General features: G+C 44.5%; 1 protein-coding gene across 1 annotated transcript in view; it reads right to left on the bottom strand.

Moving 5' to 3' along the window:
- Nucleotides 1-18,115, bottom strand: part of CACNA2D3 (calcium voltage-gated channel auxiliary subunit alpha2delta 3) — a gene marked incomplete at both ends in the record, with an annotated part of 817,125 nt that overhangs the window by 439,418 nt on the left and 359,592 nt on the right. Inside the window, 3 exons of the mRNA XM_079795466.1 lie at nucleotides 4,639-4,713; nucleotides 16,437-16,587; nucleotides 16,681-16,741. Coding sequence (XP_079651592.1) covers nucleotides 4,639-4,713; nucleotides 16,437-16,587; nucleotides 16,681-16,741 — 287 coding nt within the window. The remainder of the gene's footprint in view (nucleotides 1-4,638; nucleotides 4,714-16,436; nucleotides 16,588-16,680; nucleotides 16,742-18,115) is intronic.

Raw genomic sequence — 18,115 nt, 5'->3', positions numbered from 1 at the left:
GTTTTTTAGATTTCACAGATAAGCAAAAGGATGTGGTAACTGCTTTATCTGTCTGACATATCACTTAGCATAATATCCTCTAGGTCCATCCATATTGTCACAGATCACAAGATTACATTCTTTTTATGGCTGAATTATAATATTCCCTCATATAGATGTACCACATCTTGTTTTCCATTCATCTATCAATGGACACTTAGCCAATGATACATGTATGAGGGGTTAAAATCCAAAATATATAATAAACTTAACAACAACAAAAACAATCTGGTTAAAATATGGGCAAACGAACTGAGTAGACATTTCTTCAAAGAGGTCATACAGATGGCCAATCCTATCTAATAAAGAAGGAATATGCTAATTGACCCTCACGCTGTCGCAAAGATGGCAGCACCCACAGCCAATAAGGAGGGAATATGCTAATTGACTGCCCCACCCTCAAAGATGGCAGCGCCCACAGCCACAAGATGGCGGTGCCCAGTCCCCTCAGCCCCCCAGCCGCCCAGGGCCGGCCCAAGGCACAGGCAAGCCTCGGATGGTGGCTGCCCAGCCGCCTAGGGCCGCCCAAGGCTTGCACTGCTGGCGGTGGCAGCAGCAGAGGTGTGATGGGGTGTCGCCTTCCTCTGATCACCAGGTTGCCTCCCACCCCTGAGGGCTCCTGGACTGTGAGAGGGGGCAGGCCGGGCTGAGGGATCCCCCTCCAGTGCATGAATTTTCATGCACCAGGCCTCTAGTAGACATATAAAAAGATGCTCAATATCACTAATCAACAGCTCTGTTAATTTTTGCTTCATGTGTTTTAAAGCTCTGTAGTTTAGTCCAAACACCTTTTGAATAGTTATGTCTTCCTGGTGGGTTAATCCTTTTATCATTCTGTATTTTCCCTGTCTCTAATAAAATTTTTTTTGTTCTGAAGATGATGTTATCTGAAGTTAATATAATCACCCTTATTAATGTTTGTATTGTATACCTTCTCCCATCCTTTTACTTTCAACATACCCATGTCCTTGTATTTCAAGTGACTGGTTGGATCATTTTTTTATCCACTTGGCCAATCTCTATCCTTTAAATGCTGTGTTTATGTGAAAGATAATTAGTTAAGGCTTAAATTTGCCAATTTATGTCTTTTTCCTCTTCATTTCCTCTGAATCTCATCTTTGTTTCTCTTTTCTAAATTCCTATGAGTTGCTTTATAAGAATACACATCTTTATTGTTTTCTTTATAGTTGCTCTAGTTATTAAAAATATGTAACTTGTCCCAGTCTACTGGTGTCAGCATGTATCAATTCCATCAAAATGTAGAAATTAGATTCCTTTACCCTCCATACTTTAAAAATATAATTGTCTTAAGTATTTTCTCAATAAACATTGGGCACCACATTGGATGATACTATAATTTTTGCTTCAACTATCAAATATGATTTAAGAATCTCCTGAGAATTATGAAGTCTATTATACTTACTCCTATTTTTACCCATTCCAATATTCTTTCCTTTCTGCAGTTTCAATTCTTTTTCTATTATTTCCTTTATGCTTGGAGAACTTCTCTAGCCATTCTTTAAGTGCTGATTTGCTGATAACAAATTCTCATAGCTTTCAGTCAGCTGAGAATGTCTTCATTTCCCCTTCATTCATAAAATATATTTTCATTGAATACAGAATCCTGAGTTGACAGTTCTTTTCTTTTAGTACTTGAATAATACTATGCCACTTCCTTCTGGTCTCCATGATTTCACGTGAGAAATTTACTGTCATTCAAATGAGTAATTTGAGTAACATGTCTTTTCTCTCTGGCTGTTATCAAGTTTCTTCCCTTTGTCTAATTGTATTTAATTATTATGTGTCTTGCCATTGATTTACTTGGGTTTATCCTATTTGGAATTTGCTTAGCCTCTTGAATGTATATGTTTATGCTTTTTATTAATTTGGAGAAGTTTTCAGCCAATACATCTTCAAACATCTATCGAGTTCTACTGGCTCTTTTGGGACTTTCATGACATGACTGCTTGCCCTTTTGTTATTGCCCACATGTCCCTGGGACTCGGTTCATTCCAGTCCATTTTCTCTCTGCTGTTCAGATTGGGTGATTTCTATTGATCTATCCTAATGTTCAATGATTTTACCTGCTGTCATCTCCACTCTACTGGTGAGCTGATCCAGTTAGCTTTTTATTTTGGTAACTGTATATTTCAGTTCTATAATTTCCATTTAGTGCTTTTTTTATCACTTCTATTTCTTGGCTGAGATTTTTTATTTTTTATTTTGCTTGCTTCAAGAGAATTCCTAATTGCTCATTGAAGCAATTTGATAATTTCAACATCTGATTCACGTCAATATTAGCTTGTGTTGATTGTCTTTTCTCACTTATATTATGATTTTCCTAGTTTTTGGATGATAAGAAATGTTTTATTGCATTCTGAGCATTTTGGACTATATATTATGAGACTCAGTCTTATTTTATCATTTTTCTTAGCAGTTTGTCTCTCTGTTGAGGTGTAGCACAAAAACCATGTGGGTATCAGTGGGATGGAAAGTCAACTCTCTGTTCAGCCCCACTGAAGCTATGGAGAGTTGTCTAGAGTTGTATCATTGGTGTTTGGCTGAAATAGGAAAGGTGTTGTCTCAAAGGTTTTCTTAGATACACCACCCTTCTTCTGGTCATTTAGCTTTTCTTGAAACTTCTATATACGTGTGTGTGTGTGTGTGTGTGTGTGTGTGTGTGTGTGTGTGTGTCTATTGTTGGTTCAGGTGGGAGTCATCTGGATTGCTCTATTCGAGTTATATGGGAATTAATATGGAAATCCAGGGAGCTCACCTCCATGTCTTTAGATTAAGTTATGTACAGGGACTTCTATTTGTAAGGGGGAGAGTCTAATTGAAATGTGGCTACTCCATATTGGCAGAATCAGAGTCTGGATTAATTTTTATATTCAAAACTATTCCCGTCTTCAATACCCATACAATCAAAGAGAATTTTAAATACGTTTTTAGCCCACCTTTTCTAACAAGTTTTTCAATCATAAGACTTTATATCTCCAAATATCAAACTGACTCTGTTCATTGGGAAGTTACCTAAAGGAAGGCCTTAATCATTTGAAGCATCTTTTAAAAAATATATATATTTTTTATTGATTTCAGAAAGGAAGGGAGAGGGAGAGAGAGCTATAAACATCAATGATGAGAGAGAATCATTGATCAGCTGCCTTCTGCATGCCCCATGATGGGAATTGAGCCTGCAACCCGGGCATGTCCCCTGACCGGGAATCAAACAATGACCTCCAGGTTCATAGGTCGATGCTCAATAACTGACCATGCCAGCCGGGCTGAAGTATCTTTTCTATTTTAATGTCATAAGCACCATCACTGGACACCTGTTTAAGGTTTGGAGATATTCCAATGCTGCTATACTGGGGAAGGGATGCGATCCAGACCCAGGCAAAGACCAAACAAAGGGAAAGTCCCTAGGAAAATTCGCTTGTAGGTTTATGTCATTTTTTCCTACCATAGCCTAGAAAAAAGGCCATAAATCAACATTCGCTAGATACATTTGTTCTTGGATCTACAATGTACCTGTTCCTCTCTCCTAAGAACAAAGCTTGCTATGGTATTTCTTCCCCTTCAAATTGAAGCTTGGATGTCAATTCTGGTATAATGTCTTCCTTCTCACCTGTGTTCTAAATCCTCTGTCCTTCACTACCACAGAGATGCCAAAACCAGGTGCTTCTATCATCTGCATTTAAGCACCAGTGTCACTCCCATTTGGGCCAGGGGGTCTCCCAGCGCATGCACAGTGCCTCACAGAGGCCTACCTTGGCCGCTATCCTTGGCCACCTCATGGGTCTGCTCTCCAGGGCAGGTGCATCATTTTATTGTACCTATCTGGCAGTTACAACAAAACAACTGTGAGCAACAGCAGCTATGAGTCCCAGGATGTATGACATTGTTGTCGTTGCAGCTACACCTTCAGCCTAAATTCTCACCTTGCCCTGTAGGCGTAGTATTGGTAGTGGTGGTGGTTGTACTGACTAATTTAAAGATGGCCAAAAAGAAACAACATTTATTTTTATAAAAATCTATTCTGGGTGTTTTCCTAGAAGGTCCTTCTTTAACCTGTCTTCCTTTTGTTCCATAATATTTAGGGAGCAGGCAATACTTGGAACATTAAAGATACAGCAGAGAGCAGACATCATCTCTATCCTTGTAAAGTTTACCTTCTAACCTGGGAGACAAGTTACCCCAATAGCTACCTCAACAATTATTTAATCAATTATAAAAAGCAATAATAATATACCAAGTGACTTAAATTTTCTTTAAAATCTCAGCAACAGTCATATTTTTTCAATGGTGTCAAGCCAGGTGCCAAGTACAACAGAGGATGTGCTTAGAGCAAGAGAAAGAGAAAACCGATGTAATTGTTTCGGCACTAGCAAGCACCTGAAATCAATGCAATCATTGTACTGCCATGATTTCATCCTGCCTCTTCCTAAATGTTCACACACAAGGATTCTGAGGCCCGCAATGAAAGAGCAGTGCATTTGATGAGTTACTAAAGGTTAAGACATAATTATTATAAGTGATCACCATGGGCAGATGGGTGTGCCAGGCCCCCTGACGCACCCGCCCAGCAGCAGGCCTCACCTCCTTGTTCGTCCTGTCGGCTTGCACCAACGTTCCATTCAGGCAAGGTTCCACATAGTGAAGCTCCTCGTTATACTGCAGAGGGAAGAAAAGGCCAAGAGGAAACAAGTAAGCATTTAAAGGGTCCAGTGTAATAATTTAAGGCCACACACACACAAACAGAAAAGCAGCATGATCACAGGCTCAATTCATTCACCCAAGGTGGCTTTTCCCATTGGTGCCCCTGGAGAAATCATGCCTATATGCCAAAGACGGCCTTGATTCTTTTCTAGTTTGAAGAAGAAACTTCTCGAGCACGTATTGGTCTGGCAGTGTTCAGGGTGTACACAGTTAAATGATGATCCTTCAGGGGTAGCTCCAAACACCGGGGCTCCCTGGGCATGGCTGATAGCACACGGCCCATGTGAGATCTAAAGGGCATCCAAGACTTGGGCGAATAGACCTCCAGCTCCTGCCTTTGGCTTCATGGAGCCAGGGAAGCATGTGTGGGTCACAGGTGTATGAGACCAGAATAGAGGAGAGGCCTTGATGTCCCCTGGGCACTCTGGGGGGCTGCGCAGGTGTTGGTCACAGCATTACTCATGCACAGTGACACCAGCTTCCACACAGGCCAACGCCCGCCTTCCAATCATGCTTGATCCCAGAATACACAGAATAAGGCCATTTGATTTTGTCCAAAGCTCACAACTAGGAAGTTGAAATTTGAGTGTTCTTCTCTTCATTTTTCTTATCAAGCAGGATTCTCTGCACTGTAGCTAAACTGGTCCTTCCAAACTATAAATCTGACTATGTCATCTCCCTTCAACCCCATTCACAGCTCCCACTGCTCTTCAGATGAACCTGCCCAGGCCTTGGCAAGGCTCTGGACACTGGCATCTGTTGACCTTTCTAGCACCTTAACTCAGTAGACCTCCCCCATGAACTTAGCACAGCCAGCCCTAATTTCCTCACTCTGGCATCTGCTGGCTGACTCCTGCTCATCCTCCAGCTCAGCTCATTCCTGCCTCCTCTGGGAAGCAGCCTGGGGGACAGATGTGGCCCCTCCCCTGAATCCTCCCAAATCCTAGTTACCTGGTGCCTGGTTCCCTCACCACAAGGCGGGACCACATTGCAAGAATCCATGTCTGATTTCTGTGTGTTCCCTGTGACAGCACAGGGCTGAGCGCACAGCAGGTGCCCAGGAACAATATGTTCAATGAGAGTGTCAGGGCACTTCTACATGGACCAAAGGCCTAGCCCGGGGTCCCTGAGGGAAGGAACCAGAACCATCTCCACAGGCCCAGATCTCATGCAAAGCCTAGCTAACAAGTTTGGACTTTAAACTTGAGGGCACAGAGGACCATGGAGGACTGTGAGCAGGGGTGTGAGGGAAATAAAGCGATGAGCTTGGGACAACTGCTCTGGACACACTGCAGAGATGACTCAAGAGGTCCAGACCTGCAGCCTCTGCTACATGTGTGGAGACTCATCAGGTTCCACGTGCTGAGGTGCTTACAAGCAAATCGGAGTAGTGATACTACTAACACCTACTTCATCTACACACAGGCTAGACTTCATGCACATGACATTTCAGCCTCGTGTGGAAGCACTTCCAATTACTTTCCCTTCACAGATAGGGAAACTGGGGCAGAGCAAGGATGAGCAACTTGTCCAAAGTCATACATAAGGGCTGGAGTCCAGATTCAATCCCAGATAGTCTAACCTCACAGCCCCTGACCTCAGGACGGCCACGCCCCAGTGCCTCCTCTCTGATCCCCAACCCTCTATGTTTATCATCAGTCTGGCTTTTGCTCCTTCTTTAACCTTTGTTCTTAGTCTAGATCAGTGGTCGGCAAACTGCGGCTCGTGAGCCGCGGTTTGCCACTCTGTTGACTAATGAGTTTGCCGACCACTGTCATATACTACCCTTTACCGCTTTGCACACAATATGCCACAATTGCCTAATCCTCACAGCTTCCAACTACACGGTAACATTTAGTCTACCAGTGGTCTTCCAACTACACGGTAACATTTAGTCTACGCGAGCCGCAGTTTGCCGACAACTGGTCTAGACATACAAAAGCATTTGAAAAAGTATAGCTCCATGGTCTTAGAGCTTAGATCTCTTCTGATGAAGCATGGAGAGAAAAATACATTCATACAGTTCTGAAATGCGCCATTGACAAATGGGAGTGTAACTTTTCAAGACCAAACAGAACATCATCTCAGGATCCATAAAGAGAGGGCACAGTCCAACCTGAAGAAGAGCTTCCCCAAAGTTTTCAGTCCATATTGGACTGAAGAAAATAAAACAGCCCTCCCCTATGCCTCTACCCTTGCTGTTTGATTTTGGTTTAGGATGACAATATGTCTATTCCTAAAGCCTAACGCATAACAGTCTGAACCAATCCCAGCTATCCGGTCACCTCTGCTGGATGCATGCCTTCATAGCCTGTCTTGCCATGAGGGTTGGTCAAGTGATTCATTTTCAGCCAATGAAACTTGAAGGGGTAGTTTTCTGGGCAGTTTCAATGAACTATTTTCTCCTCATGAAAGGAAAACTCATCTATACCCATGCCTTCTTTCTCACTCGGGATGCTCTTATGCAGTTGCAAGTCATTTTGTAACCATGAGGGGACAAGATGAAAAGTGGAGAGCAAAGTTCAAGGGAGACAGAGTGGGAAGAGGGAGCCACTGTGGGTCCCTGAGGACACTGCTGAGCCACTGCCGCTGCCAGCCCTCAGGCTCTCCCTGAGAACAGGAGGTACCTAGATGCTGCAGCAGCCTTTATTCAATTGTTTAATAACGTGCAGCCAAAAACTTCCCAACTCCATTTCCCAGATAAATTTAAACACTTCATCCTTGTTCTGCCTAATACACACTCTCACAGTTGATTCTTGTGGTGTACCCTCTGATCTGGGAGTCAGGACACACATCTAGTTCCCACCACTGCCGTGTACTCACTGTGTGGCCTTGGGAAAGTCACTAAACCTCTCTGATCCCAGATTCTTATGCATAAGAAGGTACTAATTCATCTGTTTATCCTCCAGGGGCCCCTGTGAGGATCCAATGAGGCAACAGACCTGAAACTGCTTTGCTAATGCAAAGGCCTGTGCCCGTGGGGGGCTGCGGAGAGGACTTAAAAGTAAAGAAGACCAAGAAGTTCTCGCCCTCATCAGGGAGGAACATGTGCAGTAATCAAAACCATGCTCGCCGTCGCTGTGTGAGTGGGGGCCACAGAGGAGGAATCTGCTCTTCTGAACCCCCGCCAGCTTGTTAGTGGCATCATCCAAGCTTGCAGTTGACTAATTTCCCTTGACTGCATCAGGATAAAGCTACGCTGAGCAATCTGGTCTGTAGCACCAAAGGGAGCTGGCTCAGCTGTGCAGGAACGGTGCACCCCAGGCAGCTGCGCCAGGGGGCCCACTGGCTGTGCAAGCTCACCACGCTACCCCAGAGCTCCTCCTACATCAGAGCTCCTCTGGGGGACACCAAGGGTGTCCTACCTGTGGAGCTGCTTCCAAGCTCCTAACTGCTCTCTTTCACTTCCGCATTTGTATGGATGTTCCCTACATTTCTACTCTCTGAAACAGTGATGTGGGATGGCCATATTAATTCACTACTGCAGACCTGGGCACCTCAGTGCTATGAATGGTTCTCCTGCATCCTTACTTAAACAGCCAGAGAGCAGTAGTCTAAGGAAGAAAGGATGCAGTGCACATTGTCACTGGCTACACGGAGTCTGCTTCTGGCATTTGCTTTTTTGCCTTTGCACGGCCAGGATTGAACCTAAAGAGAAACTCGACCAGTCCCCTTCCCCCCAAAGCTGTAAGTTGTTCCTCAAATTTCTGGGACATGGATAGAGTCTCTTAGCAGAACAGGAGGGGGACCAAGCAGCCCTGGAGATGATCCAGCCAGCCCACCAACCACACCGTGAGGAGATGGACAAAGCACTTTCTCCCCTTAAAGAGCTCAGAAACAGCCATATAGACACAGGGCCTCAGGCACTGTTGGTTTCCTTCTCCCCTCCTCTCGTCTGATTGGATCCCCTCCTCTTGTCTGATTGGATCCCCTCCTCTTGTCTGATTGGATCCCCTCCTCTTGTCTGATTGGATCCCCTCCTCTTATCTGATTGGATCTCCTCCTCTTGTCTGGTTGGATCCCCTCCTCTTGTCTGGTTGGATCCCCTCCTCTTGTCTGATTGGATCCCCTCCTCTTGTCTGGTTGGATCCCCTCCTCTTGTCTGATTGGATCCCCTCCTCTTGTCTGGTTGGATCCCCTCCTCTTGTCTGGTTGGATCCCCTCCTCTTGTCTGGTTGGATCCCCTCCTCTTGTCTGATTGGATCCCCTCCTCTTATCTGATTGGATCTCCTCCTCTTGTCTGGTTGGATCCCCTCCTCTTGTCTGGTTGGATCCCCTCCTCTTGTCTGATTGGATCTCCTCCTCTTGTCTGGTTGGATCCCCTCCTCTTGTCTGGTTGGATCCCCTCCTCTCGTCTGATTGGATCTCCTCCTCTTGTCTGGTTGGATCCCCTCCTCTTGTCTGATTGGATCCCCTCCTCTTGTCTGGTTGGATCCCCTCCTCTTGTCTGGTTGGATCCCCTCCTCTTGTCTGGTTGGATCCCCTCCTCTTGTCTGATTGGATCCCCTCCTCTAGTCTGGTTGGATCCCCTCCTCTTGTCTGATTGGATCCCCTCCTCTTTGTCTGATTGGATCCCCTCCTCTAGTCTGATTGGATCACCTCCTCTGATTTGCAAAGGCTAGGGCAATAGGAACTAATGAAACTGAGGCAGACAGGTTGGGTTCAAATCCTGGCTCTGCCACACACTAACTGAGAGCCTTCATGTTTGTGTTGGAGAAATTGGGGATTGAACTGAACCTCCCCATGATCTCGCGGTGAAGATGAAATGAGATGACTCAGTAAAGACTCAACATAGAACCTGGCATATAAGAAACAGAAAGAAAGCATCTGGCACACAGGCACAGAAAGAAAGAAACTACAGTTGTGAGTGTGATATGTGTTCCATGGAGACAAAGACCATCGTGTACCCTCCACCCCCTGCTGGCACTTGCTAAGTAGGAAGCAATGTGGGGGGTGATGGCAGTGGCCCACTCTGGGGAGCATCTCACATGCCTGACCTCCTCTGGAGAGCAGACTCCACTATTGGAGAGAAGTGCTTCACCAATAGGCACATGCGACTGTCTAAATACCCGAGACAGAAATCACCAGGTGTGTGGCCACACACTACCCCTCTCTGTGCCACCCTCTGAACCCTCTCGGTGACTCGGGTCTCTGACAGACCGGAGCCAATACAGTGCAACCAGCTCATTGCCCAGTCCCCTTCCAGGAAGGCATTTGCTAGGGAACCAACCCTTTGTTCCTGCGTTTGCTCAATGAATGTTAACTAAGCACCTGCTATGTGCCAGGGACATAAAATACTGGCTAAATTTCCCCATGATCATCACTGTGGAATGATCATGAGCCATTTTTTTCCTGCTTTCATCAGTAAAAGAATATGCTCATTACCTCTGAAGATAATGTCTGCCTTCCTTTTCAGAATAAAATGTGCTTATCTGTGATGCTGCAGTGATCCATCCAAAAACAAAAGCAGGCTTGAGATAAATCCCCAATCTCCTTCAGTCTTGGACTACATCCCACCAGTCTCTTCTCACAGCAACTGTGCCTCCCTCTCCTCTGTGCAACCACCACACTCTACGCTCTGACATATCACCATCCTTTATCTTTCTGTTGCCCAATCTCTGTAAGCATTCTCAATATCTCCTGTTTTAAAGATACAGCCAACTCCTCAATGGGAATTTTAATGATGATCTCAAATAGGAAGGGCAAGTTTTAAGTTGCATTAAATGAATGGCCAGAACGTTTTTGAGACAAAGAACCAATGAACTGGACTCGCCCACCAAGATTCACGCAGCTCCAGCACTGGTGTGGTATCATGTCCCACGCTGATTTGTGTGGGTCACAGCTCAGAGGCCAGAGAGTGGAGGAAGCTGACTGGGTTCTGTATGATACTGAGGATGCTGAACCCTGCTTCATTTTAGAAGCTGGACTTGATCAATGAAAGCAATGGAGCTTTCAGTCCTAACAGGTCATCCGTTGCCTAAAAAGGAAAATGAGCAAAGACATGGGAAGATAGAGATTTTAAGGGACCCTCTCAACATCTTCCTGTGCAGCTGAGACCACTTCTGCGTCCATTGTCTCCAGATGACATCCCAGGTCTGCGCTGTGGCTGAGCACACTTGCTGGATCTGGGCTGACACTCTCACTCCAGCCCCTTCTTTCCATCATTGCTCCCACCCATCTACTCCACCTCCCACAGTCACCCCGACCAAGCCTGCACCTCCTGGGGTGGAAGAGGAGTTTCTATAACCTGCAGACAGTGCTTTCCTCCTTAATGCTCCTTCCTCCTGCCCTGCTTCATTGCATATGTCTGGCTAATGTCGAACTCCTGTTCACTTAGTCATCACTTCGGCCAAGAAGCCATCACTGAGTCCGCAGTTGGTTGCGTGCCCCAGCTCTGCCCTCCAGGCCTCCCTTGCTGCCCCTCTCAAGACGCACTGATCACGCTACTGTGAGCACCTGCCCCCTGGTGGCTCCCACAAAACATCAATGCCCACTGCTTAACTGTTAGCACTCAACAGTATTTGTACAATGAATAAATAATCAGAACTAAGAAACAAGAGGCAAAGTTGTAGAGAAGTTTACTGATAGAAAAGAACAAAGCCTATGAAAAAAGAGTTGATATTGAGACAAGAAAAGAAAAAGAGAGGAGAACCTCTACCTTAAAAAACAACAACAGATAAACAAGTAAAGGAAGTATGTGGGGATGTTTTGGAGAATCCAAAATTCCACAAAAAACCCACAGAATTAAAATGCTGGCATGCTCACATGACACAAGAAAACTGATGTGGAATTGCTGGAATGCCATTAAATATTTTTATGGTTTTATTGGTGCACTTTTGATTAAATAACCTTCAGAATGGAAATGTGTAGGGCTTATGTAAAGAAGCAGATGAGCCCACAGTATTTTCACCAACACAAGGAATCCCAGGGAGCTTTTGCATTACAAAAGCTTCTTGTATAATTTGAAACACGCCTGGACATAATTAGTAGAATAGAACAAATGAGCACTGAAAGAAAATACCGTTCTCATACTTTTAATACGGAATCGATTACTTTAAAAAGCAAATCCACAGCAGGCAAAGCACTGGAGAGATGGTTTGAAAGAAAATTCTGCAAATTAAAACCAGGGCACAGAAAGTTCTGGGGTGAACTAACAAACGATGCTCTTCTCATAAACATGGGCTGTATGAGGCATTTAAGCTGATTTAACCATATCAGCCGGTTAATGCTGTATTCATTTAATGCATGGCTTTAGAATCCTGTAAAATCATTTTTCAAATTTTAGCATTGGACAAAACTGAATTATCACCCTCATTTCTATGATAATATTGTTCATTTAATGCATGGCTTGGAGTTCGACTTCAAAGTGAATCAGAAAAAGATGCCTTTTCTCTTGTCGGAAACATCTCTTCATGCACCAGTGGCTGGACCTTACATTTTAGCTTGGAATGCACAAAATCACTCTCACATTTCAACTGTCCTTTTATAATTCAATCATTTAGTTCATCAGTCTTAGGTAGATTCTGTAATACCCTGCCCATGAAAGCTAAAACCATTTTTAATGTCATCTTTTCATGTGTATTCTCTGGCAAGACCTGGATTGAAAGCTTTTCCATATAATACAGAAGAGGCACTTATCAATGAATTTAATGCAAAGATGCCCGGAATGGCCAAGGAAAGCCATTTCTATCCTTTCAACCTCACTCCTCCTGTCCCCACAATGGCGCTGAAAATCAAAGCGTAAGGATGAGTTAGGTTTGTACAAACAAATGCCCACAATGCACAAGGGCTTCCAACACTGAACATAAAGACTGTTTTCTGCACTTTCTCTCTAAAACACTGACATTCCTCCGCAAACATCTACCCGGCAAGCAAGAGAAAGCTGACAGTGCAATGAAGGGTGAAATGATAATGTCCTCTCCCGTAAATGAAATCCAGCCCGCAGAACAAGGGACTCCGACAGATTGGCAGGGCGTTCTCGAATTCTCAATGGAGTTTCAAACATTCACCCCCTTGCACATACAAGAGCCCGCAGTGGGGGTCCCCTCTAGACAGAGGTAAGTGACTGTTTTAGACAGACGGAAGAAAAGCTTGCACCATGTTACTGCAGCAATCGTGCTACGATGGAAACAGGAGAAGGTGATGGAGAAAGCACAACACAAGGCAACAAAACAAACCACCACCACAATTCGGCAAGGCCAAATTGGTAAAATATACTTAGGGTTGGGAGAGACAATTCAAGAGAATGAAAATAAAGATATTCCAATTAGTACCAATCGAATATTAAAAACCCTCGAAATGTTGGTGTTACCAACTGAATGTTTGTGTCCCCTTAACTTCCTATGTTGAAGCCCTAACACTGATGTGCTGGCATTGGAGATGGGGCCTTTGGGAAGTAATTACGGTTAGATGAGGTCATGGGGGTGGGTCCCTCATGAGGGGATCATGCCCTTATAAGAAGAGACATGAGAGTTTCTCTCTCTCTCTCTCTCTCTCTCTCTCTCTCTCTCTCTCTCTCTCTCTCTCTTCACCCCGCCCCGCTTCTTCCCTGAGCACATACAGAGAAAAAGCCATGTGAGTACACAGAGAGAAGGTGGCTGTCTACAAACCAGAAAGGTAATGCTCACCAGAAACCAAACCCTGCCAGACCTTGATCTTGGGCTTTCTAGCCTTTTGAACTGTGAGTAAATAAATTTCTGTTGTTTAAGCCACTCAGTCATATTTTGTTATGGAAGCTGGAGCTAACTAATACAGTTTCTAAGTGTGTAAACATTACTTAGCGTATTCCAGTAATACCTAACTATGGGCATGTCCTTTGGTATAGCAATTTCACATCTAGATTTTACTTAATGGAAGCACAACCAACCCTGCAAAAATACATGCAGGATTCCATTCACTGTAGAAAAGAGATCAGTAACAGCATATGCCCAGCAAAGGGGATGGATTAAAAAGTTAATGTCTACTACAGGTGACAGAATGCCCTGCTTTGCAAATACACATGATTATAATATGAGTTATAAAGGCAAGTTGCTGAATATTCTGTAAAATGTGATTTTATTTTTGTAGAAAAGTTATGTATGTATGTTCATGTATGCAGAAAAATTTGAAAGAATATGTGCCAAATGAAAAGGGAATGGGAACGTTTCTGAATTGTTTAAAAAATTTACATGTTATCTATATTAAAGTAAATCAACGTGGAAAAGTTATTGTTAAGTAGTGATTCATTTTGTGATCTCAGGCTTTTGATATAAATCCACTAACATATTTGGTCCGTTCCTTTATCTTTTAGGGAAGCAGAGTTCATGATTTTACTGTAGATACTTCATGTAAAAATGTTCAGAGTATCTTTCCAGTTACTGAAATAATTATGTATATAGTTCTAATGCTGATTATTTATGTTGAAAACTAACAAAGACATGTGTAGAGAGGGTTAATGGGATTTCTAATAGATTTCTTTACATAAAGAGACAATTTGGGGTATAAAATAATTTTTTTTTCTTAAGTGTTCTATAATAACTGGCATGTCTACTTTTAATTATCTTAATCACCCTCTCTTCATTATTGAGTTGACACTGTGTGTATATCTTAATGAATTTACAGAGATTATTTCAATCGATTGGTTTTGTTAACAGAACAATAAATTCTGACTGATAAGAATTCAGGATGTAATTAGTTAGCTCTTCTTATTATGCAAATTTCTGCTACTTCTGTAATGAGTAATTAAAGATTAATAAGAAAGATAGTCCCAAATTAGCTGCTTCTTATCTGTAAATGCTTCAGGATGTGTGGGGCTCAGGCTTCATTTGCATATTCTCAATGACTGGTAGCTAGGCAACTACTATCTGAAAGTCACCTGGGGAAAAACCCTGCCCCTGGCCATGGAGTTTCACAAGAAAGTGGCTGAACCCTCAACTCCATCCTCTTCTCTTGTGCTCAGGAAGTGGGAGGTAAAGCCAGACTGTTTCTGAGTCCTCACTGTGCCCCTTTCTCTGGCTACGCGATCTTAAGCCAGTCATTTCTGCCTCTTGGTGCCTTTGTCTCCATGCCACCCAGCACAGAGCTGGGAGAGGATCCAATGAGGTAGTCCACATAGGACACTTAGCAGGGGCTTGCACACAGTGGGCATTCTGTGGAAGGTAGCTGCTGGTGTTATTCATTCCATAAATATTTAAACTCCTGCTATTAGCCAGGCACTGTTCTAGGCACCAAGGACAGTTTAATGAATGAACAAGACTGACCTCCACTTTCATGGAATCTATGATTCTCTTTCTTTTCCCTTTCTTCTTCGGGGCTCTATAAAATCTGAACTCTAAATCATGAGGCCCTGCGGTTGTGTCTTTTGCTCAGAGTCCCATCACAAGCACACACAGGCAGGAGGACACTCAGTCAAGCCCAAGGCCACTTAAACACCATGCCCTCTGCCTAGCGAATAAAAGCAGGTGTCACGCAGGAGGCTGCCAGAAGTAGGGCCCCTTGATGACACATTCTGCTCAGGGGCTCAGGGGAGCCCAGCAGACAACAGCAACAGCCTTCTCACAGCATGATACACCGCTCTTCAAATAGCACCCTCCCACTGACCGTGGCCTTCTGTGCACTGGCCCAGGAAATCCGGGAGCACCCTGTGGGCCACGTGATTATATCAGCTTCACAGCTGGTGGGCGGATGATCAGACTCAAGTGGTTTGCCCCCAGATGCACAACTGTATGTGGCAGAACTGATTCAAAACTAAGCCCCAACTCCAAAGCCCAAGCTCCGTCCCCCTCACCATGCTGCCTCCCTGCCTGCTACATGCCCTCTATGTCCCAGACAGAGGTGATGAGGCACAGCCCAGGTGGCCCCACACAGGAGCACCTGGTTAAGCTCTCCAGGAGAAGGACCAGGCTCACTGTGGCTATCCTCTTTGGGAAAAGAGTGACAGGGACATAAGGGACCTGACGAGAATCACACCAGAGAACTGGGGAGCAGAGGAAGCACATGGACATGGAGATGTGCAGCTGAATCGGTTCTTGCCAGAGAGGATGTCCCTGCCAGGCTTGGCTCCTGCATCTCCCACTTCCCAGCGCTGTGGCCTCAGCCCACTTACTGACACTCTCAATCCAAGCAGCTCTGCCTGAGAAAATGCCCAAACCACCCGAACCACCTAGAGTAGCGGTGAGCAACAAAGAGAATGCAACTATGAAGAGTAGAGTAAATGGCACACAGTAGGCACTTAACACGTGCCACTTTGGTTTCTGAAGATGAGATAGAGTGTTCTGTGAGTGAGTGTACGACGGCTCTTCACTTCTTCCTCATTTTATCATCACGATTGTTATCACTATCGCTGTCATCAGAGGAATCCAGCTTAAAGTAAATTTCCACAGGAGAAAACCTAGCAGTTTAAGGAAAACCTTGCCAGGTCTAATTCTGCAGAGGCTGGCAACCCAGGAAAACCAAACCTGGTGCTACCCTTCCAGATGGCAGCAGCTGTCTGTGTGGTTAGGAGAGAAACTGCTCACCAGCATCCCAGTCTCCCCGAGCCCCATCCACCCTCACCACTCACTGAGCTCACAGGGGACTAACCGGTCCTCATCCTGGGCATCTAACGCTCTACACACAAAAGCAATAAGGCTGTGAACCGTTGCTACTAAAAGATCAAAGGGACCCAAAGTGCACAGAGAGCACAAAGCAGCCGCACTCACAGCGATGATGTTGAAGAAGTCATCGTCCCCCAGCGTGTCCAGAATAGACGAGACTGTCTGCTTGGCGATGGTCAGGCGGAGACCCTTCATGCTGCCGCTGACGTCAACCAAGATGACCACGTCCTTCGGAGAAGTCGCTGCCTGGATGTACCTAGGTCAGGGGGACAGACAGGGAAACTGAATCTTGACCCTCTCTGCAAGTTTTCCTTTTAAAAACTAACTGAGAGGTTTGACCATTTCCTACCATTTTCGGTTCCTGCAGTCAAAGGCAATGACTCCATTCTCATCTGGTTCCCATTTAATCCCTAGAAGAAAAATGGAGTTATAAGAAACCCAGCAACTTCAAATATTTATTCATAGCACTTCAAGGCCGCTCTGCTTTGCTGACTGAGTGGACAGGGTGAAAAATCACATGCGAAGACCAACCCTGGAGCTCATCACGTGCTCCGTCACCCACTGTGGGAGCAAACAGCCTGAGTGCACTCGCGCCAAGGCCCGCTGGAGGTGGTGACGCCTTGAGTAAAGCGCTGTCCATTGAGGAAGGACGGGGCTGCAGCCCCTTCTGTGGCTAATGATAAAGTTAGCCAACGTCGTTTCTCACTGTCCCTCAGATTGCTGGACCTGGGGAATCATCCACAGGTCTCTGAGCAGAGGTGGGCGCATCCCTGGACCTGGGTAAGTTATGTCTATAGCTTGGGAGGTAGCAAGCATTTGATATGTTTCTATCTCAGAATATACATAGGTCTGTTCTTTCCTGACTCCTGTTTTTAAAATCAGGAATTGTGGCCTGGCCTTCAAATAAAATAAAATGGCCCTAATTGTGCTGTACAGTGAAGTATGAATTTCAAGCTTGGAGGCCAGGAGAGCTTTTCTCAGGTGTAAAATGGGATCCAACACCTTTCGCTTCATGGTTTGCAGACAGCTGACATTCTCGGTTTACAACTTAGTTTTTAAGAATAAAACTTTTAAAAAAAGTTTTTGCTGCCTAAAAATAAGATAGAAAATAATTGTTTTCAACTCTCAGTGGTGCTCAGAGATGGAGGATTTGAAACATAGACTTTGGAGTTAAGAACACTACAAAAATTATATTCTATGAGAACATCGTGACTCAGATTGTAGCATTGAGAGTCTCCTTTCCAATTAATAATGGTCAGCCTTCCGGACCACACTGGGCTCAGAGGCATGTGCTTAAGATAACGCCCCCATGTTATTACACAGATAACTCTGAGATGGCAGTTTGTAATCCAATGAGTCATTTTGTTCTGTCTTCCTTGTACCTACATTTCCCATCTGCAAATGTGCCAAATTTAATGAGTTCCCTGTAAGAAATCAGAAAAAAGTATGAGAAGCCACTGCCAATGGAAGGCCATTAGGTAATGAAGATAAAATAAAGCTGGCATGCTATTGTACACTAAAGGACAAGAATGCAATTTGTTTTAAAAACATCTGACACACAGCTCTGTACAAAGCCAAGTGCAGCTAGATTCATACAGTCTTGACACATAGGCAATTACATCCTTGGTGAGGCTAGGTAATGTTCCACACAGAATTGGTCTGAGTCCAACATAAAGAGAATTTATCTTTCAGTGTGTTGACTCATGGTAGGCGGTCAGTGGGTGTTTCTGGAGTTGAACTGTGTGTAGTGTTCTTCGATGGCGAGCATGTCTGCCATCCACCCT

Source organism: Cnephaeus nilssonii, assembly GCF_951640355.1.
Source record: "Cnephaeus nilssonii genome assembly, chromosome: 17".
NCBI classification, from domain to species: domain Eukaryota; kingdom Metazoa; phylum Chordata; class Mammalia; order Chiroptera; family Vespertilionidae; genus Cnephaeus; species Cnephaeus nilssonii.
The sequence above is the reverse complement of the archived record's forward strand: the minus strand, read 5'-3'. Positions and strand labels throughout refer to the sequence as shown.